Source organism: Oenanthe melanoleuca, chromosome 2, assembly GCF_029582105.1.
Source record: "Oenanthe melanoleuca isolate GR-GAL-2019-014 chromosome 2, OMel1.0, whole genome shotgun sequence".
Taxonomy (NCBI): domain Eukaryota; kingdom Metazoa; phylum Chordata; class Aves; order Passeriformes; family Muscicapidae; genus Oenanthe; species Oenanthe melanoleuca.
The window spans coordinates 85,355,823-85,383,343 of NC_079335.1; the positions used below are offsets into that span (position 1 = coordinate 85,355,823).

General features: G+C 41.5%; 1 protein-coding gene across 1 annotated transcript in view; it reads right to left on the minus strand.

The window, feature by feature from the left end:
* The window catches only part of ELOVL2 (ELOVL fatty acid elongase 2), a 49,274-nt gene extending 29,750 nt beyond the window's left edge, over positions 1–19,524 (minus strand). The window contains exon 1 of the mRNA XM_056485145.1: positions 19,169–19,524. Within this exon, the coding sequence (XP_056341120.1) occupies positions 19,169–19,171 (3 nt within the window). The 5' untranslated portion in view covers positions 19,172–19,524. The remainder of the gene's footprint in view (positions 1–19,168) is intronic.
* Positions 19,525–27,521: the final 7,997 nt, after the last annotated feature.

Genomic DNA, 27,521 nt, shown 5'->3' on the forward strand with positions numbered 1-27,521 from the left:
TTGGTTTGTTTTGTTTTTTTTTAGTTCAAAAGGCTTGAATGCCATCCAGCACTTCAAAAATCCAAGATAATTACTTGTTGTTCTTACACAGCTTCATAGAAAATAGAATACTCTGTACAAAACAAGATCTCATTTCAGACTTCAAAGAAAAAGTGGAAATGGGTGCCAGCCTCTGCTCTCTGATACAGCTCCTGGAAGTAACAGTGATATTTTAAACTACCCTGATTGAAAATACATACAGGATTTTTATTATTTAAATGGCAATTTTTCCTTGATTCCCTGAAGGGTTCTGCTCTGCACATAGTCAGTGCCTGAGAAGTTCTGGAATGAATCCAAATTTAGCAGCATGTTTCAAGAAACTGATCTTAGATGCTACCGTGCATATATTTAACTGTACAAATATTAAAGAAGATTTTGTAAATGCTAGTGTTGGCTCTAGAATGGCTGATATAGTGGATGAAATGAAGCAAAGTTGAGTCCAAATTAGAACTGCTTATAGATTAAATTGTTCAGCTTTTTATTGCTTGAAGCATTTAAAATCACTCTTGAACAAAGATGTACAATGAGGGACAATTCTCCTTCACAGATTGCTTCAGATAACCTTCTAGGATTCTGTCATCTTTACCTTCTATCATTTGTGTGTTATATGTGTGGGGGAAACATGTCAAAAAAAATCCCAAAAGAAAGCACTTATTCTATGTGAACTGCAGAGAAAGCTGAAGCTGAAGGCAGAAAGGTGAGCCAGTTGCTATGAATCATGTCTTGTAAGAAGGGAGATTTTCAATGAAACTGGGAGGCAGGACATCCAGGAGCTGGCAATTAACTGCTGCTTTCTGTAATTTATGCTTAATATATGGATCTCACAGCTAGGTAATCTCACTGAGAGCAGGAACCAGCTGGAGTGAGCTTGTGAGAGCAACACAACTAGCTGGGGTATGAGACTGCTGCTTGTCCATGGATGTACTGGGAGGGAGGGAGGGAAAAACAACTAGAAGAGACATTATCTTAGATCTTCCTTATTAGCATTTTAGATTAATCATTTGAAGAGACAGAAACTGGAGTCTTGACATGGTAATTTCTGTGTCCCACATTCTCTCCACCCCACTGGTAACAGGATTAGGGGCTGTGCCACAAATGCCCCACCCAGCAGAGTGGCGTTGCCAGAACTCCTGGAAGCAGCTTAACCCTCTGTGGTAACCTGGGCTGGCTACAGGGCTCTTTTGTCAACATAAGATGGATCCACGGGAGATATTTTTGCTGCTGCAGCAATCTCAGTGCCTGGATCCTTCCATCTCTCCTTCAAAGGCATGTAATTTGGTGTGACAGAAGTGACTGAAGCCAAGGCAAGTGAGGGAAGTCCTTCTGGTGGTTTGGGTCTGGAAAAGTGCCCATATGATATGTGAACAACATTTGGTAATGCTCCTATTTTGCAGAAAACAGCCAAGAATAGCTAAGAAAATAACTATGTGTCAGCTACTCCATCTAGTCATTCTTTCAGAATTCCAAGAAAAGAGAGAGCTGTATCTTTCTTTTGGAAATGCAAGCTGTATAATAGATTTTAATGTAAAAAAATCTCTGAAAAATAAAGTATGGTGGAAAAAAATAAACAAAAGAAGGCTGTTCCAGCTTTAGCACAGAAAATAAAAAAATGAATGGCTTTGAATGTTTCTTTTCTCATCCTATTTCTTCTGAAGGCTTTCACATTAAACTATAAGCACTCCAAGAAAGAAAGATGTTGTTACTGTGGTCAGAAAATTATTAAAAAAACTTCAAGAGCATCTTTGAAGGTAGCAGAGAATAGCACTGTCTATGTTTGAGCAACATACAGTATTTCTAAAAGGTCTCAGTGAGAGCCATCTCAAATCTGAAAAATTTTACTTGATTTTTCAGTGTTTTTCAGCCAGATCATATTTTACTCCCATTAATTTTTCATACTATGCAATATATGATTCATTCCACTGCTAAAGCCTGCATGCATATGTGCAAATGTCTGGATGTTTTCCCAGTTGATATTACCAAATTCAGCACTTCTTGTGACAGATTTTTTGCAGCTGAGGGTAATTTTTTGCATGCATTTGGAAATGACTGACTGCAGGATGGCAGCCTAGGTGAGGCTGGGAGCTTGCAGGTCTGCCTGTTATCTGACAAAGCAAATTGGTGGGGGAAACTGATCCATCAAATAGGTTGGTTTTTCTTTGGAAGGAATTGAGAGCAGCTGTTTGAACAGAGATTGCAGCCAGAAGTGCTGAACACCTTCTGTTGTGCTGCTTTAGCCACTGAAGGGGGAGCTGAGTTGATGATGGTGTTACTGAGGATGTAAAGATAAGGGGAAGGTAGCTGCAAAGGGAAGGCAGGCTTGCAGGTTCTCCCTGAGCAGCTGCCCAGGTAACACTGTCTGGAATAAAATGCAGTTTTCAGTGGATTCCTCCACAACAACACCAGCTAGCCATTTCTGATATAAAAATGAATGGATGTGAAATTTGGTAAAAGACATAGCTAAATGTAGCCAGAGGTTTTATCTGGCATTAAAGCTCTCTAGGTGGCTTGACTTCAGAATCTCTTAATTTATTGCTGCCCATAGAAATTTTACCACAATGCTTAGCTGTGCCTGAAGGGAAGCAGGAGGCTGCCAGTAGTATTTGCACCAAACCTGAAGCAAAATATTTGACTGCCTAAATTACCAGGAGCATGCTAAAAGATGCTCCTTACACCAGCAGACTGAATTTAATTTAATCTTCAATTTTAGTTCTGTGTTCTCTCAACTCAAACAGATCTTTCAAGAAAGAGTTGAATCATCCAAGGTGTCTGGGGTGTAGTGCTGTGGTGTGTGATGCTGAGGAGTCTTGAAGAGCTCTGTGGTCCCAAGGGAGATGTGGAAGCTCCTTTTTCAAGGCACAAGACCTGGGTACACTGCTCCCTGCACTGTGCACTCAGATGGGTTTGGAGAGGGTTCAGGAGCTCCCTTTATGCAGGGTGGTAACTAAGCAGCTGTGGCTGTTCCCTCTGACTGCCAGTGGCTGCTTCTGGAGCTGGGTACCTACACAAGTATTTCCCCTTGCAACCACAGCCAAGATAAGAGAGCAGTACCTGGATGTATGCAGCAGCCAGCATGCCAGGTGTGCCTGAGACACCACTGTTCACACCTGCTCTCTGTTTAACCTGTCAGTGAACCTGCAGCTTGCATTCCAAATCTGCCCTGAGCCTCAGACTAGCAGGTAACTCCAGAATTTATTTTTCTGCAACTACAGCTCTTGTATCCCTATGGAAAACCTAAGTATGTCTCACAGCAGGGACTAGAATGCAGATGGTGAGATAGATTATTTCAGTTCAAATTTTTTCCTTTTCTTTGATGGTGAGGCTGACTACCCTCAAAAAATCAGGGGGATGTGCCAGTCCAAGCAGTTAAAAAAGTCATAAAAAGATGTCAGATAAGAGTTCAAGTTAAACAGAAGAGTAGTTTGACCTTAAAGATAATTTAGTTCCAACCCTGCTACCATGGGCAGGGACTTTCCACTCGACCAAGTTGCTCAAAGAAGAAATCTTTCCTCTTGATAATATGCCTCTGCTCTTTGGGAAGTTAGAAATTGATCTTTTGGCAAACATGCACCCAAACCAAGTTTCCATGCAGATTCCATGAGTCTCCGGTGAATAATGTCACCTTTATGCAGTTCCATTTGTGCCAATGGTACTTTTTGTGGGTGTTTACACACCCAAACCGGACCAGAACATTAGGAACAGGAGCAGTGCACCCAGAAAACATCCCTGTCATTGCCCACAGTGGAGAAGCAGCTCCCACAGGCAGATAGAAACTACCACAGAAAAGGGCAAGCCCAGAAGGGACTTGGCACAGACTCCCCCTGACTTAATTCCCATTTTTTTGCTAAAGCAGCTGGTGGCAGAAAGCCAGCCCCATCCTTCAGTATCTGTTCCTGTGTTATCTTTCCTTCTGGTGAAAGGGAAGCAGATGACTTTGAGGCTTGAAGGTTGAGAAACTTCCACACTTTGCTCTGTGAGTTTGGGTGGCCTCTACATGAATCAGAGCATCCAGCTCTCTTAACAAGCTCTCCTGAGGCATCTAAGTATTATTCACAGACTCATAAGAGAAACAGTGTCCTGCTAAAGGCAGAGCCTTTGCCTTGCTGCCCACGTGGCTCTTGTGAGTACAAATTGTGGGTACAAGTGTTCCTCACCCTGGTGAAGCAGATCCCTTTGAGCTTGCCCATTGCCCCCAAATTAGCAAGCACACTCTGCTTCAGGTCTCTGAGCTCCAGGCCAGGCTCTAGCTGGTCACCTCAGAATGGCAGTGGCCCAAGGAGACCTGCTATGCTTGGTCTTTCCCAAAACCTGCCTGCACCCCATCTTGCCCACAGCTGGAACCTCAGCCCAGGCATGCCCCCCCACCAGCTGTAATCCCCCTCCTCTACAGCTGCAATATCCACCTTCACTGCTGAATTGTTTCTTGTTTTTTTACAGGTGTCAATCTATAGACAACCCTTCCTGCTGCTGCTTGTCTGAAACAACAGCTTAGGGATTGATAAAATTACATAAGGGAAAACGCAATGGATGAAAACCCAATGCAATGGAAGGAAAAAAACCAAAAACCTTTGGATCTTCTAGCATTCACCTTTCTAAAACATTGTGATGCAAAATGAAGATCAAACTGTAAGAGCTTTGCATTTGTGTTTTCATCCTCTCTTCCTAGCTAACAAAATATACCCTGCTTTCTATTTTTTCCTTGTTCCTCCAAGAGAGGGTTTTAACGGGTGATACTGAGGTATCACAAAGAGAGCTCTTATGGCTCTCTGAAAATGCCAGATGTCAGCTGTAGTGAAGTAGAAGGGTAAGTTCTGCCTCTTACTGATAAATTTATAGTAATGCAAGATGGAAACCCAAAGCCCAGCATGTATTGGTTTAGTGCAGTTACATTTGAGAAGTGAGTTATGCAAGACTTGATGTAAAACTCCTGAGAATGGATTGCCTGGCTTTGGGGATTGCTGCCAAAAGTGGGCACTTTGCAAGCACCCCAGTTCTGTGTGACAGGCCTTTACAGCCAGGAGATGCTGGAGGAGCAGTTTTCTCCCAAGCCTGATCAGTTGTGGGTTGATGGTTGGTGACTCATATTGGAAGTGAGAATTTGAGTTTTCTCAGCTGGGGAGCCAACATACTCCAGACTTTTGGCTTCTAATAAAAGGGCACTAATATTTAGCTTCCTTCTACTTTGGGATTTTAAATTTTGTTTAACAAGAGGTCTATTTTCACTTGGTTTTGTAGACCTGCTCAGCACTGCACCTGCTCATCCCACACATGGGAATAAGGATGGAGGAATAGCTGCTTTATGGTTTCTGTCAGGATTCAAATCAGCTTAAAACTCCATCAATACCACAGGTGAGAAAGCACTAAGAGGCAGAAGAATTTTTGTGAAAACTAATTGTAAGTATGTGAGCTATTTCAGACATCAGTCTTGTTTCTGGACTGTGCAACCTGCATAGTCATAGAAAATATTAACTGCTCACATAAAATGAGGCAAGACTTGTTTTACCAGTCACAATGTTGTCAGGTCAGTTATTGTGAGATACATTGCTTTTGCAAAATTAATCAGCTGTTCAAGCTTTTGTTTTGGTTTGGTTTTTTTAAGTACAAGGGAAAGGAATTTGGAAGGTTTCTGCATTATAATTGCACAGGTTAGAAGAAAAGTGATTTAAGAGCCCATTAATATTTACTTGGTTTTACAAAACCCTTTCATAATTGAAGTGCTTGGAAGCATTCTGCCTTTCACACATTTTTTATTTCTTGATCTTATCAAAGGCTGAGGTTCAGTGTCTCCAAATGAAAAATCCCCTTTCTTGAATGATTGTTTGCATGATTTCCCTTCTACAATTCCAAACCTTTTTTCCTCTGTTCTTTGTGAACATACTAAGTAGTCACTAAAATAATGCCAGCCAATTTCAGCTCTTAAATAGATATTCTATGGCCTTAAAAGAAGAGTGAAAAAGAAGAGAAGCTGCTGTGGCCCAATTTGCAGCATCTGTCAGTCATGTACAATCCCAAGAACTGTATCTTTATAATCCATCCTCTTGCTTGTTATCAGAATTTCAAAATGAAACTGTCACCAAAGCAGATCAGTGCAATCCTTTTAAAAGTAATCCTGCTCAATTCTACCTGCTACACAGGGGAACATCAGCTTAACTTGTAATTAAAGAAGATTTCTCCAGGGAGACCTCAGATGTGGCCTGCCAGTTCCCATGAAAATGGTAGCAATTATTGACCTCATTTACCTTTGCTCTAACAATCAGATTTAAAATGACAGAATGACCTGAGCTGGAGCATAATTCCTGTCAGTGACAATGTGACAAGAATATATGACTGTGAGGGAATAAACAAAAAGGAAATCAGCTAAAAATTAAAAAGAAGATAAAAATTCTTCCTCCTCCTAATGGCCTGAGTGAAAACATCACTTTCTCAAGCAATGCAACAATCCCTGGGAATGGGTTCTGGCTTGAATAATAGAAAGTTTCCTTTGGAGCAGGCAGGTCTTAAACTTACAAGCAAAGAACCCCAATGAGTCTTTTTAGAGAGAGGTTAATTCTGTTTCAGTTGCTTTCTTAATTGCCTGTTCAGCTCTTGTTGACATTATGAGGCGTTGGGAAGACAGATCAGTGTCAGAATTAATTTTACATCAGCAACATGAAAGTCTGCACAGCTTAATTTACCTGTTTCCAAACAACTAGACTTGGTAAAGGATGCCTAACCAAGCTGTGTGTGAAAAACCAGTATAAAATTTCACCTTATCTAAGAGCAAGACAGACAGCTGCACTTTGAGAAGCACAGGAAACTAATTGTACCAAAACAAAGGAGGAAATCACCCCTCCAAGGCTTTGGATTTACAGATTATTTAGTTTTGGAATAGAATATTCCCCAAATATATACAGGTATAGAGTGTTTGCCCAAAATTTGCCACATGTGCTACTACATGTTTTTTGCAGCAAAGATTTTGCATCCTACATTTAGACCCATACAATAAATAAACCAAAAGGGCACAGGGAGCAAATGAAATGGCAGGGGAGAATTACAACCACAAGTTTACATGGCAGCTCAGTTTTCTCAGTATGCCATATCTTGATAAGTTTGTTTTCCTCACTACTTGCAGACAGATTTTTCTGCTGCTGAGAAGCTGATTTCATAAGTTAGTATGCATGCAGGCTTTTATTTTGTGCTTGGCATACACAATTTATAGTTTTTCTGGAGAAAGAGATGAGACAAGCTGACAACACATCCTTTCTAGTACTGTGAAAATCTTTCATTTTCTGCTGTAACAAACTTCACGATCTAAGACGAATAAGAGATTCTAAACCTCTGCACACGATCTCAGGGTTTGTTGGACAAAGAACCTTAAAAAAACCCCAAAGTAAAAAAAAAAAACAAACCCAAAAAACTCCAAAGCAAGAGCTCTGGTTTTCCCACAATCCTGGCAGTGCAGGAGGACAAAGGGCACTTTATGCCAAAGAAGTAGGTTTCTTGGTTGCCATCCCAGATGTCTGCAACTGTGTCCCCACAGCAGGGATTAATGTGCAAGGGACTGCCTGCCCCTCCTGATACAGGCAGGGGGATCAAAAAGGATTTTATAAAGTGTGTTCCCTGGCTGGAGCTTTCCCCCACTGAACAGTTTTGCCTGAGTTTCTTAAACAGCTTGTAACAGTGCTGGGGGGTCCTTGGCTGCTGGCAGGGGAGACAAGGCAGGAGCATTTGAAAATCTGTGTGGGTAGCATTTCTAGTTCCTCTGGGCACACTTAAAAGTAGAGCTGCGTGTTTTTATCTTTAAAGGACAAGAAATTAAATTAAAATAATGCACTAAAATGTAAACATATAATAATCAAATAAAGAGGGTGCTTTTTACATCTCGTAATCTTTCACAAGCAATTGTCAGTTGCCCTTCAGAAAACTGTAAGTCAAAAACTCAACTTGTAAAATATCAACTATATAAACGCTTAATTCAGACTTTTTCCTGTAGTTTTAGTTCCCTTTATAGACACAGTTTTGCTAAGGACAGAAGTGGTAGAAGATTGAATACAGTCTGTGAAGCATGTAAAAAAAGAAAGGAAAACTGTGAAAGATGTTGGAAAAACTGACAGCTCTCTACGTACATGTAATTAACACTTGTTTCAAACCAGTAATGAAGTCTCATAGTCAGGGTGTATGAAGTAGAATGCACTTCTAACATACAAAATGCTACAGGTACTGTATGTAAGAAAAGAAATGAAATGCAGCAGATTCTGTTTGCATCACTTAACCATGTACAGTACATACAGTCAATATCTTAGGAATTTGTGAAATTCACTACTATTAATTTCATACTCCTGAAGTACTTTAAAGTTGCAGTAGCTACAGAATGTGTACAGAAACCTGCTTTAACAATAAAAGGCTCCATGTGTATGTAAGTAGCAAATTGTAAATAGGATCTTATTTTTTCAGAAACAAAAAATGGTCCTGAAAATACTTTCATCCTCATGAGCAAAACAGTCTCTAGTTGATGCAATTATTTTACTGCCCTGAACTCCTTATAAACATACAGAAAAACTAAATCAGAGCTAAACATCTGTGGCATTTTAAGCACTGTGAAAGCCACTGTGCTGGCTGGAGAGTTGTGCTGCCATGCACTGGCTGATCAGCTGTGCTTCCCCTGGGCTGGCCATGACACTGCAGAGATGTTGGCAGTGCTGGTTCTACAGCTGTTGCCTCTTTCAGATAAAGGGATTTGTTAATGGAAATTATCCAAACAGCAGCTCTTAAAATACTCTCTACCAAGTTCATGTGAGCTGTGCAGGACTGTGACCTGCAGCAAAGGAATGGTGCTGTGTGCCTGGGAGCTGGCACAGCTGGAACAGGAGAAGAGATGTGTTCATAGCTTTGGCTAGCTTTTGGAGTGACTTTTTTAGTATAGGTCCCCCAAATCTGCCCCCAAAACCCTCTCCTGAGTATCTTATTTATACATTAAATCTACTAAGATGAATTCTGCCCCAGCTGTTCTTCCTTTGCGGATAACTGCACTTAAAATAAACACTTAGTCAAACTGGGCTAAGTACTTGCCCAAAGGCAAAATCTACCCTGATACATACTCTGCCTAACCTGCTCAAGTTGTTGAATTGTATTATAAAAAATTAAACCAGGACAAATTCCCATCCCCTTGCCCCTGGAAGAAGCAGGAGATGTATGAGGGGGCATGTTCATAGCAGAATTATAACCCAACACGTTATGGGTAAATGCCAGGCTGGCTGCTGGAGAGACCAGCAGAGTTCCACATGGATGTAACACTCCCCTTGGCCAGACTCACTGGACCCACTGCCAGGAGTGGAGCCCTTCTATCTTTATTTCTCTTCAAAAACAGGGAATGCAGGATGCTGGCAAGGTCACTAAGCTTATGGTATTTGTGTGCATGTTTTCTATCTGTTGCTTTCCATGCAGGGACTGGTAACATAGGTCATGCTATATCCTGCTTTAGCCACATCCCCAGAAGTAACAGCACTCAGCTGTTCTTGTTCTTACAGTTTGGCTGAAGGAGATCTGGGTGTGTTCTTTTCCCCACTAGAGAAATGTTTTTTCTTGGTTTGCAGTCATTTGCTGTGCCATTTCTTGTAGTTTCTGCCCAAATGAATGGAATCTTTCCCAAGCTATTTATAGGGATGTAAGTTGGAAAAGGGGAAGGAAAAGAATGGGGGAGGGGGGAGGTGTTTGTAGCATGCTGCTGAGGATTAGAGAGTTCACATCCCAGCTTCTAAGGTTTCAGCCTTAATCTTCCAGCACATGCAAAGCCTTTCAATTTCACTTCGAGGTCATTACCCATGTACAAAACTGTCTAACTGCTGTGTGACAAATGCAGGCACGAAACTCAGTGCAGCAAGCTTTTCAATTGGGAGTATAAATTGATCTGGGAAAGAAGCATGAAGTTTCAGGCAAAAATATCTACTTCTAAAATCCGTAAAATAAATTTTAAATCAAGTGGATTTCAAGCTTGTGAGTTGTAATAGACATTTACCTCTTAATTTATCATTTGATGCTAGATACCATTTATCAGTAACTGCTGATTGAAAGAAGAAAAGTAGAACCCAAAAAATTCTAAAGGATAAGCATGTCACAAAATCTAATAATGTAAAGAATATAAATGTAAAGAAAACATGACTAGAAAACATCCAGTACTTCAGAGGGTTCTGGTGGTCTTGCAATACATCTTGTGCCTTTGTGATTATGTCCAGTATTAGAAGATCAGCTTTCTTGCTGGAGGCTTTTCCCACAGCTAGCTTTCTTCAGCATTCAGGAAGATCATCTGATAGGATCAGCCTAAGCTGACCTGTAAAGTCAAGTGCCACTGAAGTTGGGAATTTCCATGTGACATAACAGCTCTGCACTGCAGATGGCTGTCACACCCATCCAGGATGAGTGAATTCCTTCTCAGAAGAAACAGCCAGTATAAAGACAGGCATCATTTGGAAAAATGTTGGTTCCCTTGATAGTTAAACATTAACATGGTTCTGTGCTGCTCTGTAGTGCAGTCAGCAGGTGGGAGGAAAACAGAGTTGCTGGCAAGGTCAGCTTGAAGTATCTGAGACCTGATATACATCACAGGCACTGATCAAGTACCTCTTTCCAGAAAATGAATATCCTCACAAGCTTAGGTTTCCAAGAAGGATAAGCATCGCTTCTTACTTTGCATTATGTGTGTGTTGTTAGCAATAACTATTTGAAGAGAAGACATTTCTTACAAATAAGCCTAATAAATACGTTTGTTTTACAGAAGAAGTTAGAAGCAGCACAGATGGCACTTGCAGCTGACTTAAGCTTCAGTAGAGATAACCCCAAAAACAGATAACATGAGAACCTTTTGTGCTCAGAAAAACCCCAAAAACTCCAACTAAGGGAGAAAAAATAACTAGCAGACACAGAATGAGTTACTTGCAGTATTAACCTGAGGAGTTTTGACCAACTTGATATTGATCAAAATATATCCTAAACTGGCTTATGGAGTCAAATTCATGATAATTTCAGGTAACAAATTCTCAAACCCTATCTAATGCTGGATTGATGAAGTGTCACAGATATTTAATCATCTCACTTTGCTTTCTATTTTGTTATTGAGTTCAGTGTTCGTACTTTACACTGACTCATTATTTGAATAATATTGTGTCCTCTTTGCTTAAAAAACCACCTTATTGCATCCAATGAAAGCCTCTGAGAATTACACCAGTGTCTCATCAATGCTGTTCTCATTTGGAGGTGGAACAGTGGAAGAATGCCTTTTTAAACAAAGCAAGAACACATGAAACCCCAAATTTTCTGAAGACCAGGGCTCTAGTATGAGTTTCATGTTTTCAGCTGATTAGGATGCTCCTTATCCTACTGAGTGCTCAGGAGCTGTTAGCTTTATTAAGTGCCTGCAGTATGCATGTCAAACTTCAGCAAGACCTGAGGTTTAACAAGCCAGAATATTGAAACACTCACTCTCCTTTAAACTCAGGAAAACACATTCAGGGGAAAAATGGGACAGTGCTGTCTTGTTTCCTTTCTACACCTGTCTTAATGACATTGCTCTCTGTCTTGGCTTTCAACTTTGTACCTTTCCATCAAAACACTTTCTGCTCTGAATTCTGACATCTCCCGAAGGTGTCCGGCAAACAGAAGGAAATTACTTCCTGATTGATGACAAAGAAATTATTTTGTGAAAAAAAAAACTATTAAATGTAGTCCTGGAGGACATTCTAGTTATAGCAGATTTGAAATAAAATTATGCTGCTAATTTAGTAAATGTAGAATGGGAAAAAATTGATATTTTTATCCAAGGTAGGTTATAAGGGATATTTTTTAGTTTTTCTTTAAGTTACTGTAAGCAAAATGACTTTTATCTAGCCTTATACCTTTCAAGGTTTTTTGCAGATACTATTAAGATACATGTTTACAAAGTCTACAGCAGTAAGGAAGAAATAGCTGCATTAAACCCAAAAGGTTTTCATTTCAGTTTTCACTGAAATTGAGAGGTATTTATATTTTGCAGAACAATAAAGCTAAATGTTACTTTCTCTGTTGCCTTGCACAAATTTCCAGTTCTAAAGAATACTTTCAAATGTGTTTCAGCACCACGAAACCACAAGCTGTGTATCAGCCTTCAAAGGAGAGCATGAAGATCCTGTGAAGCTTTTGACACTTATCAGAAAAATAAAAAATATAAATCTTAGAATAAGTAACTAAATTTCTGCCTGAAAACAGAGCCCTGGAAACTGAAAAGAATTCTATAAAACTAGAGATGTGATGTACTTCGTTTTTCTGGCTCAGGGGAAGGACTGATTGAGCAGTACTTTCTCATGGTTCTTAATCATCAAGCTGCCAGATAAAGCCAGTAGCTCCAGTATTTGAACAGAAAAAAATTCCAACAGTGCTTTTAAGGTTGAATCCAGATTTTTCTAACACATTTTTCAGTGGATATATCTAACTTTTGGGAGAAGATTTCTATTTCTTAGGTAACTAACATAAATAAGCTGTCTACTATTTGGAAAGTGATGATCATTCCTGGCTGGAAGACATTCTGCTTTCAGTAGCAGCAGGAAGTGGGAAGAAGAAAGGAACCTATAAAGTCTTTGCTCATCTGAACTGGTTTATGATACGCTTGTTTTCTGTCTTTGATTTTTCTTTTTCCTCCATTAACTTGAAAATATGGAGTTTTACTCTGCCTTCAAGCATAACCTTCTGTCAGTACTAAAAGATACACCTTGGAAATGGGTACTCCTAGGTAAGAAGGGCTGATTTTAATATTTAAATCCACTGTACAGTCTGGTGGAACAGCAAAGCAACACTGAAATGCTACTCTAGGAAGGCACACAATACTAACAGCTGAGAGGACAGAAGCAGCTGGTTGTAAAAAAAGCATCTGAATTTGGGGAGGAGGATAATTTTGAGTAGCCAGTTATAATGCAAATTGTGCAAACTACTTAATACACAAAGATATTTAAATAATGAATTGACAAGCATATAAATATAAAAACAGACAGTGTTTTTTCCCTCTGGAATTGCATGGACTATTGCCAAATTTGGAAAAAATTACAACATGTGCAGAGTAAAACATGCTTTTTTTACCAACCCCTACCAGATCAGAACTTGCACAACCTCACAGTTAATCTTTTAAACCCCAGCAGAAGTAACTTGGCTGGCTGCAGCCAGCAACTGGAGAGAAAGCGGGTGTGGACAGTAATATTCAGAACTGCCTTACCAAGAGATGTGCCAATTCCCTGACAAGGAAATCACTCTCAAAAAGTTTGCCAACCATTTACTCCTTGCCAATTTGAAAGCACTTTGCTTTTTGGAACAGTTTTATCCGTGCTTACAGAAAAATGCAAGAAACAGTACTGTTTCACTTCTAGTTGGATGTGAAAATGCAAGTGTAACATAAGGAAATAAGGAAACAGAAGCTGATACTTGTTTTCCAAAATGCCACCTAAGAACACAAAACAACAATTAAAGAGGGAAATATCTTCTTCTGATAACTGGTCCTTAACTTCTTTTTCTTTCTTCCATTTCTCCCTTAAATCCTTGAGGGCAAAACCCTGTATTTCAAATGCTAATTTATGTTTTGGACTTCAGTCATGTTTAAAGAAGACTGGGCAAGGATAGGAGAGAAAAGGAAATGACAGTTGATTATCAAGCTTAATAAAAAAGAAAACAGAGAGTATGGGTGTTCTCTTATGTCTCCTCCTCCAAAGCAATTCTAAATTTACCTCTTTTAAAACTCTAAATGAACTCCAATGAACTTCAAGGACATCTCTTCTTAAAATCGTATGAAACCCAAATAACAGAGTGCTGTCTGCTGGCACAGGATAAGAGGGTGCACATGCTAATTAGCTCCCTTTCTCCATCAGCCCCAGCAGCGGGTATCCTAGAGTTTAATCCACACATAACTGGAATTTTAAAGCCCAGACTCTTAAACCCATTACACCATGGAAACACCCAGACGGACTTTCCTCAGAATAAAAATGCTAATGACTGTGCTGCATGGTAATGCCCTAATGAGACACAGTGTCTGTAAACTGCATCAGTTATTGTCACACAGAGGAAATAACAACAGCTGCAGACTTTCTATCATGGGTGTAAGTCAGTCCCCCTGTTAGGTTTCTGTCCCACAGTGTCTTTGCTGGCTGGTGACTACTGACTAGCAGCCTGTAGGAAGTTCTTTAAAAGATCTAGGGGAAGACTGGTTTGGTTATGGCTCCTAATGCTTGGGTTTAGGATATTAATTTTAAACTTGGTCACCCTACTTCTAATTTCCATTTCTTGCAGTGTTTGGTTTTCAAATGATGATACAGAGTATGAACTATTTCTTGCTTCATTTCCATATCTGTCCTCCTTAGGGTGAAAAAAATTGAAATCTCTCCAAATTATGATGAAAATTATCTTAATTTTTTTATTCTCTAATTGCATATATCTTTGTGTACAAATTTCTACCAGAGAGGGTTTGATTTCCTTCAGTATGGGGGAGCTGACATTTACCACTTTATTACAGTCAGTTTTGACTGAGAAAAAGGAAATTCAGTGCAGTTTAAAAGTCATTACCTAGATGAACTCAATATTTAAAATTATCAATGGGTTGTTAGACTGACATCAAGTCAGACTACTTTCAGTATTAATGCCAATATAATTATCATTCCTTGAAGATGTAAAGAATTCTAATTACCCTCTTAAATCTGAATTTGACTAGTCCTCCAAAACTAAAGTGGCTTTTGCTGTTGGTTAGGTAGATAAGAAGCCCCAGAGAAGTCATAAATATTCACTTCATTTCATACTGTACTTGTCAGCTGTGGGTAGTCCCGGGGGTAAAGATGCAGCCACTCAGATGTTGTGGCCCATGTATTTAGCATATGATAAGGCAAGGCATGGAGGGTGCATGCAGATAATGGATTTACAAGCCCCACTCTTGCCAGGCACTCACAAATGGGCTGATAAATTTGCTGTGCTCCAAGTGTGGCATTAACAATGTGACAGAGCTGCATGTCCCAGGGTGTTTCTTCCCTGTTATGGCTGGGCAATCCTCCTTCCCACCAGTGCCTCATAGGGCAGGCTCATTCCAGCAGCTCTCTGGCTGGAACAACCAGCAGTACACTTAATTCCATCCCCATAACTTCCCTCCCTTCTCTGTTACCTTCTTTAATTACCAATCAGGCTGCATTTGTGACACACTATTTTATCATTGAAAGCAGACTTCAGACTCTTTTTGTATGAGGCTTAATAATACTTCAACTTCTCAACCGGTTTTACGAGTTGTGTTCTACAAAACTCTCATATAGCATGGCATGAAAGCATCAGGAAGAATTACGATTTTATTCTATTGTAATTATTTTATTATTTACACTTGAATTTTGTTTAGATTGAGGAATAAACCAGCCCTTTATATTTGTCTTACTTTGGACTTCACTAACGCCTCAAGAAAATACTATTGCAGGTTTTTTTCCAAACTTTTGATTGAGTCAAACATTCAAATTTAAAGTGTCTATCTATGATTAGCCATTTTCTTCAATAAAGTCCAGAGATGCTATAAAGTTAAATGAATGTAAAATCAAATGCCTGATGAACAAGAGGACTGTGCTTTTTCTCACAAGTCAGGCTGCTTGTAATGAAGATACAATGATCAGTCTTCAAGAATTGAAGAATCTTCCTAGAGATGAGAGGGATCAACCCCAAGGGCAGCATGCAGGTTTTGGTAAGCAGGCATCTGTAACTATGCAAATTAATTGGTGGACTCTTACATCGGTTCCTGGAAGGTTTTTTTCCTAATCAATTCCACCATGTGCAAAAGGCTTCAGTGTCTCTTCTTGAGTTTCTATGCAAGTAGGGTCTATTTTTTCTGTTCTATATGCAGTTTCTCAGCATGCTTTCTCATAGCATATTAATTCTGTGTCAGCTGGCAAACCCCTGCCTTCCTGCTTTGGTTATGGATGGCAGGGTTGCTGCAGTCCATTCCCTCTGCTGGAGCTGGAGAGATCTTGTGGGTGCTTTAGCACTGGATGTTGTGTCATCAGGTATTTGGGCTGAGCTGAACTCTGTCTGCTGAAAAACGTTCTCTTCCAACTTGTGTGCCACTGTTTGGGGCTAGAACACTTTGCAATACTCTTTCTCGTGCAGTATTCAGAGAAACTAACAAACACCAATGGGCAATGAGACGGGTTTATTTTGGCTACTGTCAACAAAGAAGAGGTGGTTTTTGCTCTCCCTAGGGCCCTTTCTGTATGCTCTGCAGTGTATGCCCATATCAAGGTCCATATCCTGATATGGTGACCATGATGCTTATGAATGCTTACATGAGTTAGGTGTCTTTCTGTGTTGAATTCAGATTACAGGGGTATCAAAACCTTTGAAGGAAACGAAAAACATATTCTAGCTTTTGTCTCTCCCTCTAGCACTGGATCCTTATAGAGCTATAGATACTGGCACCTATTAAATACAGCCCTCATGTTTATGCTTACCTTAGTGCTACCTAGTCTTTTTGTAAGCATAAGTTGCCATGACTGTGCAATGTTATACACCCTCTTACTCCATAAAAGTGGGATTTGACCCCATGGAAAATACACTGACAAATCAAAATGTGTAATCGGTTTAAAGTTCAAGGGTGCAGCCAAATCCTGAGCCAGTGTAATTTGACCTAGATTCACTGAAGCTGCAGTGAACTACATAAACAGAAGAACCAAGCCACTGTGGTTGCTCTCATACAGTGAGGATGCTGAGGAAATACTTAATGTTTTGTGATGGCAGCTGTTTCCTGCTTCAGCAAAATGCACTCTCAAAACAAATAAAAAAGTTTTATTATGCTACTTTCTACAAATAATAGTGATTGTTGAAGACTCAGGATGCTGAAAAAGCTCCCAGTTGAGTTTTAAGGACACTAGCAACCTAAACCTGCTTATTTCTATTTCTATACTAGAGAAGGGAGTGCTTAGTCAGTGTTTTCCCACCACTCAGGCCAAAAATCTGTTTGTCCTACATTTGCCCCCGATACCTTTGGTAGTATACTCTGATGTCCCCATGACCCCTTGCCCCCAAGCTCCAGGTCCATCTAGAAATCGATGTGCTGGAACTTTTAACCTTGCATTAGCATCATTGCAACAGCTTTCATCAATAGCTCAGGTTTTCGTTTCAGTAACTGCTACTCCAAGGACAGTCTTTCCAACTTTTAGAGCCAGAGTAACCTTCAGCCTTTATACCACTTCAAGGACTTTCTCAGATTGGCAATTCTTTCTTCAGAATGCCTTTATGTATGAGAAACAAAGATTGGGAAAAGTCAGAAACTTTTGAACACGAAGATTACTGGGCATACAGAAGAGCAAAATTTGCTAATCCAAACCCATGTGTAGCTCTGAATGGCAACTTCTGGTTATTGCTTCCAACCATTTCAAGAAAATTGCCAGGGTTAATTGAACAGCTCTAGGAACCAGAAAGAACAGGTTCCTAGTTAAGGGTAGGTCTCAGCTAAAATTTCCATTGGTACAAGGTTGCCAATGCCTATGTTACCAACTAATGCTTCCCTGATTTGTACTAGTATAACTAACTTCATCTCAGTCCTGGAAGGAATCAAAATGAAATATTTTACCTAGTTCAGGGTAATTTTTTTACCTTTCTTTGCAGCTGCCTCAGTACTCCTGAGAACCTGGGCATCACCTGTACCGACTACTGATAAATAATGCACATTATCTTCTGCAACACCAGGTATCTTTGTAACCTTCTTCGTCTACCACAAGAAAGATATTAACTGGCTGGTGTTAACTTAGGCTTTGTGCTATGGCAATTTAGTCATAGCTTTTGTGTTTATATTCCAAATTGATAGGAAATAGGAATTCAACTATGTAGTGGTGGGCTCATTCTAGAGGGGCTTAGGCAGCATAAACTACTGCACCATTTCAGCTCTTTTCAACAGGGTCTTCTCATATCTGTCATCCCAAGGCTGAGCTGGTGGCAAATAGAATGCATAGCAGATTCAGACCTGACAGCAGGTGGGTACATGACTTGTAAAAAGAGAACTCAAATTAATTCATGGAATGACTATTTGGATATTATTCATGTCTGGATTTATGGGGGAAGGGAGGGTCTGAACTGAATTTTATTCAAGGAAGGCAGAATTTACCATATATGATGTAAAGACACTTCACGGGGAAAAGTATTTTTGTTGTTAAATCATATAAAAGAAAAACTAGGCTCTCTTGTTATTCATGTCTCAAGCTTCTTATAAAACAAGCTTTGCCAAATTATTAATCCCAATGTGCCTCAAAATTTAAGGCTGCCACATACTTCTTTGATACTGCCCTACTTTGTAAGGTCAGCATTACACTTAATGCATTGCTGTTAATAAACAGGATGAGCCCCTTTGGGAAAGTTACTATGACTGCAAAGACACAATATGCTGTGGGGAATTGGTCTCGCTCGCTAAATAGGTGACTTCATTGTTCCACTTTAACTCTTTTAAATGCTGCACTGGAATCTAAAACTCCATTGTTCATTCATCACATGAGGAAAAAAAGAAAGCGTTCAACTACAGATTGCATGGCTAACGCAAGAGCTTCTGCTAAGATAACAAATTAACGGGAATAATCGGTTTATGTAACACGCTCTACTCCGAGGTGGAGAGCAGAGCACCTGCTCGGAGCGGGGCAGGGCGCGGGGAGCACGGGGAGATGGAGGGAGCCCGGGGAGATGGAGGGAGCACGGGGAGATGGAGGGAGCAGGGGGAGATGAGGGGAGAACAGGGAGATGGAGGGAGCCCGGGGAGATGGAGGGAGCCCGGGGAGATGGAGGGAGCCCGGGGAGATGGATGAGCATCTCTGGCTCCCTCTCTCCATCCCTCCCCGCAGCCAGGACCGCGCTGCTCCACGTGCCTGTCCCCGCACGCCGCCCGGCTCCCCGGGGCTCCCTCTCCCCATCCTTCCTCCCCATCGCTCCCCAAAGCCCCTCCGTCCCTCCTTCCTTCCCTACAGCATCCAAGCTCAGCCGCTGGAGCCGACCCACGAGGGCGGCTCGGAGCCTCGCCTGGGGGCTGGGGGCACCTAAGGCCATGCTCCCCGTTTCCCGCGGAAAATCCCGGCCCGGAGGGAAGGCGCGGGCGGAGGAGGGAAGGGATGCGGGAGAAGGGAAGGGGCGCGGGCGCACTCACCATGGCGGCGGAGCGGGCCGGGCGCTGTCCAGGGTAGCGGAGCTCGGCGGGCTCGGCCCTTTAAGGCACCGCCTCCGCCCGGCCCCTGAGGGCGGGCACGGGCCGGGGCAGCGCGGGGCGGGAGCGGAGGGACGGGCGGCGGCTGCCGGGGACGGGCCGCCTGGGCTGTTCCATCGCCCGGCCCGCTGTGACGGCAGATGGCGGCCGCTTGCCTTTGTTGGAATCTGCCCTGCTGGAAGATTCAAGTCGCTGTCGGGCCACTTCGGGAGCACCCAGGCTCTTGTATTTGGTCTGTGGCCCAGCACTCGTATTACAAAACGAACTTCTCCAGCCTGATGCCCTGAGTCCGCCACACTGGGCCAAAGTGAGGTCCACCGCCTCATGGTTGCTGCTTGGACTCGGTTACCTCAGAGGTGTTTGCCAGCCGAAATGATTCCATGGTTCTAACTGTGGCATCTCCCAGGAGAGCCCTCTGTTAGGGAGGGATTGATAAACAAATGTTTAGGCTGGCTAGGAGGGAAACAAAAATCACACAGAACCGGAGCTACTGATCCCATCACAACTCAGCCTCTGGCACACAACAGAAAAGAGTCAGGGAAGGAAGTGGCTTCGTGCTTGGTGTAAGAAGCACAAAACCTCACACGTCTAAAACTCATTTTTGTTCCAAGTTCTAACAAAGTCTTTCAGCTACTATAAAACATTGATTAAAACCACCACAGTTGATTGAAAATTTCCTGCTTCTTTATCTCTGCTTTTAATAAAGAAATATTTGGCAGGCAAAATCAAATTCTTAAAAACCATTCATATCTTCCATTTTTATTTTGTTTTCTAAAGGAAAACTTGTCAAGAAATTACATATGCATACATGCACTTCCATAGCTGCCTTCTCCATTCTGTGTTCTCTGACCAGAGCTCAGAGATTTATTTCCCAGTTTCAGTTGGACAAACAGTAACAATGAGTTAAGGACACCCTGTGTTTTGCAGGACTGTCATCTTCAAAAACTAAAGCATACTTGATGTACAGACATGCTATATTTGTCCAAAATGTAGCACTGATGTTCTGGACCTGTACATTTCCTTCCTGATTGACTCTTTGTCCACTCTTGGATCTAGACACAGAGGTCCACCAAGGGCAGTGAGGGTGGCGATCTTCCCAGGGCTGCTGCTTGCCAAGAAATGATACTGCCAGGAGATTCTTGTGAAAGCGTGTCCTTATGTAATTTCTAACCCACTTTTACAGACACAAACTTGTTTGCTCAAGCTTCCAAATTCCAGCATGTTAGTCTACAGTAACTGCTGCAATTCCTGAGGTTGACCTGCTGGCCTTTCCCCTATTTCATCTTTTCCATAGATTACTAATTGTATTCTTTGTGGGGCATTTCAAACCATCTTGAAATACTGAGGAGAAATACTTTTTCATACCTATTTTGTCCGCAGAGAAATTGTTTCCTAAACAGAAAATTGTCCTCTTTGTCCAAAAAACTCAGCATTCTTTGGGTGCTGTAGAGCAAGGAACAGTTTGGAAGCTGACTGACAGAGGAACATAGAAGTGACCCAGTGCATTGCAATGCTTTGTCTTCACAATTTTTATTCCAGTTTCTTTATAGTCCAAAATAATCTGGATTAGTGTGTCAAGCTAAATCTAGATCTAAGAATATGGTAATACAAGGTATTTCTGCCTTTATTCTTGTTCTTCTTTGTCTAAAACAGAAAGGAAACAAACTTCAGGTTTGGTAAAGATGTTACATTTCTAATTTCTTCAGTTTCTTGATCCCGACACATAATATCCATACTAGTTGATAATTTTCTTCCTTAACTAATTTTCTTCTACAGTAGCAACTTTCTTTTTTTATAAAAACAATAGTGTCTCCAGTGAAGAACAAATAGGATTCTGGTGGCATCTAAGAGAAGCTGTAATAGCATTACGGATATTTTTAACACCTATCTAATGACCTGAATTTGGAGATTTAAGGGCTGTGTCAGAATTTGGATTCACCTGTTTTGTAGGGAAGTGATGCCATGCATTTAGTTGGATCCCAGGCACCAAGCATAGCAGACCTCTGCCAGCCAGCTTTCAGTGATTGTTGAGCAGCACATTGTCCTGAGATAAAAGACAGAAAAATAAGTTGGCATATAGACAATTAGACTTGTTCAGTTCCAGCTGAAATTCCCTGAAAACAAGCAGAGTAAGAAGAGGCAATTTAAACAGCACTTTAATTCTGGGGCAATGCTGTTACACAACCACCACTGTCCAAAGTGCAATATCACAGGGAGTTAGCTTGAGCACTGCTCGTCTAGGGGTTGTACTTTATCACAAATTACCTAATTTACAGAATCACAGACTGCTTGAAGTGGGAAGGGACCTCTGGAGACCATCTGGTCCAATCAACCTGCTCAGGGAGGGTCTCCTAGCTGTCCAAGGTGGTTGTCCAGTCAGGTTTTTTGATGTCTCTACATCTTAGGAAAAGCACCTTTGAGTTGCAATGGCTTCAGAGCTGACAGGTCCCACTGGGCTTGCAGCTCAGTAGGAAACAGGGTGGACAAGGTACCACTGAACAGTCAACTACCAGCACTCAGCTCCCAGTAAGTTTCAATCAGCAGGAGAAAGTTTTAGTTCAGGAAAGTCTTTCTGTCTTCCATTACCATGTCACCTATTAGCAGTCACTGCCCTTAACCATGACCTCTTCCAAAGCTTGGAATTTAAACTCAGAATGTTCCTGTTTCACAAAATTGTTCTGTCAGCAGCTTCTATCTAACTCACTGGCAAAATTCTGTCTCTGAGCATCCAGCTCAGATGAAAGAGGATATCTTTCTTTGGTTATCCATTCTTTTTATAATTTTTTTGGCACAGGACAGTGGTTATTTATCTGCAGATTTCGATTTTGCTAGTGACACCATACGGAGTTACAAGGTCAGTGTGACAGAATTTTATAGACTCATAGAATGGTTTGTGTTGGAAGGGACCTTAAAGATCATCTAGTTACAAGCTCTTTGTCATAAACAGGGGCACATTTCTCTAGATCAGCTTGCTCAAGGCCCCATCCAACCTGGCCCTGGCCCCTTCCATGGGTGGGGCATCCACAGCTTGCCTGGGCAACCTTCTTCAGTTCTTCACCACCCTCACAGAAAAGAATTTCTCCTGTATGTCTAACCTAAATTTCTCTTTCAGTTAACTTCCATTAATTTTTGTTAATTTTATTACCTCAGAACTGTCAGTAATTAAATGCATGTAATCAAGTCTGAGTTATCAGGCTGAAGTGAAAATTTGGAAGTTTGTTCCCTTATTTTTCTCTGGTATGGTTAGATCTTTCTAAATGTTATTTTCAGCTTTGAAACTACTATTAGTGGTGTAATATGTCAGTAAAGCTAAAGCTTGTATTAAATTGCCAGCTGCAAGCAAGTAGAATAAAAACTAAGTCAAAATAAATTTATGCAGGTGGAAGCACTGAATTGAGCAATAGTGGAGCTCTGAACATTTTGTAGTAAATATTTTGTTTCAGCACCCTCTCTCGGACAGAAACTAGCACTGCTGGTGTTTACTCTTAAAAGGCTTGGCTAAAGCTGGAAAGTATTTGTAACAGGAAAAGTCCTTGGCTGCAGTCACAGATACAGTTTAGTTATGTATTTTTCTATTCTATAAATTAATGTAACTAGAATTTTCTCATCCCTCTTAGGCTTATCATCTTCATACAAATAGTCTGTGCTGTTCATTTAAGTCAGCCAAGAACTGGGAAAAGCATGAAGGCTCCAAAGCAAATACTGAAGGTGAGTTGTTACAAAAGACTGTAGTTCCTCACTGTTCCCTGCATGTCTCCTGCTGGCATTAACTGCTGTGAGTTGTGGATGCTGGTACTTGGTGTTAGGGTAGTTTGTGGAGATCCCAGTTTGGGACCATGGTCTTGCTGTGTTGAGTCCTACATCCAAGAGCTCACAGTGCCATGAGTAACAGTGTAATGCAGAGGGAAAGGGGTGTGAGGAAACTGTTCCTCTGTATTCCCACCCCAGGAAAGGGAAATGTATTAATGCCAAAAGAAATTGAGCAGTGGGAAGGTCAATGAGTATATTCTGAATAGCAGAAGGGGCTACAGGTTGCACCTTCTGCATGAACTCTAACTACCTACCTGGCTTCTGGGGTACAACTGATAAGCAGTCAAGTTCCTAAACATTATTTTGGCTCCAGTAGTTGGTATGGCTACCAGTTACCTTCAGAGATACTGATTGTGCCAAGAGAAGGATTAAAAAAATTAGAAAAGTGTAGAACAAAAACTGCCTGGATTACTTTAACTTGCTCTTCCTGCCCCTATTAATTTTACTAAGCCTTATTTGCAATAATAGCCTTCGGCAAGATTCCCACTTCATCAATGCAGGGTGCGGATGATATAAACAAACAGGAGGCCATGAATGACGCAAGGATTTGGAAAAGGACAAAAAAATCCCCACACTTAAGTGGCTGAAATTCTTTTCCAGGAATAAATGCCTTATATAGAAAAATTGCTGTGCTGTTTACATATAAGTTTTTACAGCTAGTCAATTATTTCATTCTTCCTTCTGCTGTGTCCCTCTAGATAACCAAGTGTGGGTTTGTTGAAGTGCTGAGCACTTGCAGCAGTACCTGACATCAGTAAAAGCTGTGCTACAAATAAAGGGAGGCATGAGATTTTCCCCACATAACAACTCAAAAGCAGGCCAGAAGAGGCAATCAAAAATCAGCTGATACTTCAAATCTGTCTGTCTGCCTCAGCCCTCTCCCAGATGAAGGAGGGATAAAAAAATCCCTCCCCTTTTCCTGCTATGCAAACACAAACAGCGGTTAACTGGCTGCTGTGAAATAACTGGTTGTTCAGCTCTCACACCCTGAAAACAAGGTTTGTGCTCTCAGCATCTGCACCCCTCTTCCCTGAGCTAAAGAGTCTTTAGCTCTTTTATTTACAACACTGTGGGGCCTTGCTGCTTTGAGAAAATGTGTCAAACAGTGCTGCTGTGAGCCAGCCCATGGCTTGTGCACTGTTGGGCAGAGGCCCCCTGAGTGCCCCCTCACCAGTCTGGTGCTGCAGTCCTTCTGATGGCCTGAGCATCCTCTTTTCCCTACCCCAAAATATATCTCAGTGTGTCTATGCTTGGACACACTGAGAGAAGATGTGGGAAGATTGATCAGTGTTGAGCATCACAGGAAAAAGTAGATGTAGAATAAATGTAGATGAAATATTCTAAATGTAGAATATTGATAGTATGCAGTGAGCATGTAACAATAGGATGGAAAAGTCATAATGTCGTGAGTGTGATTTTCCCATCCTCCTTAGGGAATGGATGAGCAATATCCAATTCTGTGACTCCACATCACACTTAAGGGACAGGACATACCAAGATTAGATCTGTAGATTTGTATTTTATAAGTAACCTTATATCTGAACTTCAGTAAATAGAAAACCTCATGTGTCCAACACTAGTTCTGTTTTCTTTTGTTTGATTTGATGCAGTTTTGAAAAATAACAATGTCCACATTTCAGCTCACCTATCCCAACTGCATCATCATTGGTATTGTACAGATTTTTGGCACATTAGCACATAAAATGACACCTAGTGGGATAGATGTGTATTTACTCATGTCATTTAACTTTCATCTGAAGAAAAGTCTTAGGTAAAATGCGCGTCATATGTTTGGGTTTTTTCATTCAGATGAGGTCTGCATATAAATCTTAAGTGGTTCAAAATAAAGGGTTTGTTTCATGTATTGGGAATGATAGAATAACAAAGTTTCTCTTGACCAAGCGGTTGGAGGAGGAAGAGTTTCTTCTTGTATTTCATGGCTTAGTTATAATGTAACACCCTCAGTTACCCCTCACCTATACATCTATCTCCTATTGAAGTGCCCTGGCCATTATGTCACGAAGTTTTTTCATGTCTGTCCTGAGGACAATTTCAGCAGTTCACCCATACTGGCATTCAGCAGTCCCAGGCAAGAGATTAGAGGGAAAGTCTAATGGAGCAAGGAAGACTTATCCTCAGCGGAGGATGACCAGGTTAGGGGACAAAATAGAAATATCTTCCCAGGGCCTGAGAGGCTGTGTCCTCGACTGCTGAGAGAGCTGGCTGATGTCACTGTGAGGCCATTCTCAATTAGCCTTGAAATACACTGTTGGCTGGGAGAGGTTCCTTCCTGGAGACTGGGTGAGACCAAGCATCTCTTCTATCTTCAAAGGGAGCAAGAAGGAAGGTCTGGAGAACTAGAGGCCAGTGAGCCTCACCTCAGTCCCTGGAAAGGTCATAGAGAAAATCCTCCTGGAATTCGTGTGGTCTCCAAAGCCATGAAGGTTAAGGTAATTGTGACTAATCAACAGAGATTTATGGGTAGGAAGCCATGCCTAACCTGATAGCCTCCTACAGCAAGGTGACAAGCCTGGAGAATGAACTAGAGAAAGGGACACCTAAATAACTAAAATTAAGGTTTTCCAAACTGAACATACATTTTACCTTACAGAACATAGGAGAACTCTAATTGTTTTCACTTTTTACCTCCTAGTCCACTTGAGTCATAGAACACGCTGAGTTGGAAGGGATTCATCAGGGTCATCAAGTCCAAATCCTGGCCCTGCAAAGGACACAGGACACCCCAAGAATCACTGTGTGCCTAAAATTCCATATTGCCTTGAGCAGTACTATATATATTTGATAATGTATATATGATCCATGTATATATATATATATATCATATATTTCCAAGGCCTATATACATGGATCACATATATTTATTGCTCCAAAATTACTCGATTCCAAGATTAATTCTTTCTTCAGTTCCAAATGCTGTGTGGTTCTGCAGAGCTTGGGGATGTGATGTGAATCAATCTATTATGATTGTTATCGTATCAGTTTGGAACCATAGGATGACATATTTGGAATATTTTAATAGCCCTAAAATGTGACAGCTGTTTTACAGAAAAGAGAAGGTAGTGGTCCCATATCCAGAGAACTTACTCTAACTGTAGATGATAAGCACAAAATCAGAGAAACAGAACCATGCAGCTAGGAGGAAGCTTATTTTTCAAAAATAACATGGTAGTAACTGTTACTACTTTGCTTTGTTTGCATTACAAAAGAAACCTTGCTTAAGTATATGTAACAAGTGCTGAGGCGAGAATTATGATAACATTTAAAGATCGGGAGTCATGTCAAAGTTAAAACTCTGAAAAGAACAGAGAGCATGTTTCAAATTAAATGATACTTGCAAAAGGCATGCTAAGTGGCTTAACACTCCAGGAAGAGTATTTAACAGGGTTTGGAATGTTGGGAAAAGAAGGCTAGGATTGGAAAGAAAGAACTCTAATTTGATTTGATGAAGTGACAGCAAATTTAAGGATGTGGGTGGGGGACTGCACGTGCCGGTAATTTTGGTTTACAGGTATGTTGAAAGGAGGAGGCATGCTCAGAGTCCAGGAAAACAAAACATTTTTAGCTTCAATTAAACGGGGAGATTTTTAAATACTACATAAAAGAAACAAAGAACTGGACAAGCTTTCTCTGACGTGTCACAATGGTGGCATGCCCATGGGAAACTAGGCTTCTGTAATACTGGATTTACACACGTTTCCAGTAGCTTTAGAAACATTAACAAGCACACTACGAAGGAAAATTATAACTTTATTCCAGTGCTAACAGCAAAGTCAATATCACAATCAAGATTATCTCGCAATTCAGAGAGATATTATTTCCTCAGATTTCTCGTAAGTGGGAAGGGCCAGCTTTGATGTGCCACCATCACGTCAACAGAGGGCAAGGGCCAAGGTCAGGTGGAATTCGAACCACGTCGGGGTGTAGGATCGCTTCCTTGACTAAGGCCTGGATATTCCTGTTGTCCCTTCATACAATCCTAGTGGGGGGACGCCAGGGCAGGAATGGCAAGAGGGAGAAAGAGGATTAAGAAATCAGTTTGCCCCATCCCTAAATCCAAGTCAGAGAATGATGGGATCATAGAACGGTTTGGGTTGTGAGGGACCTTAAAGATCACGCAGTTCCAACCCCGCTGCTCGGGGCAGGGACACTTTCCACCAGACCAGGCCGCTCAGAGCCCCGTCCAGGCAGCTCTTGAATCACCTCTCGGTGCATCCTCCGCGCCCTCCGCCCCGCTCAGCGCTCAGCCGCCGTCCCTGGGCTTCACCGCACCAACCGCTCCCCCTGCCCTCACCCAGTCCTCACCGCCCCCGCCATCGCCACCGTGCCGCAGGGCACACCGGGATTTGTAGTCCTCTCTTCGGGAATCGCCCTTCCGCTCCGGCGGCCGCGGAGGAAAACGAACTACAACTCCCAGCCCACCCCGCGCGCTCCCCGCGCCAGCGCGATGCTCCGGGAGCCCCGCCCC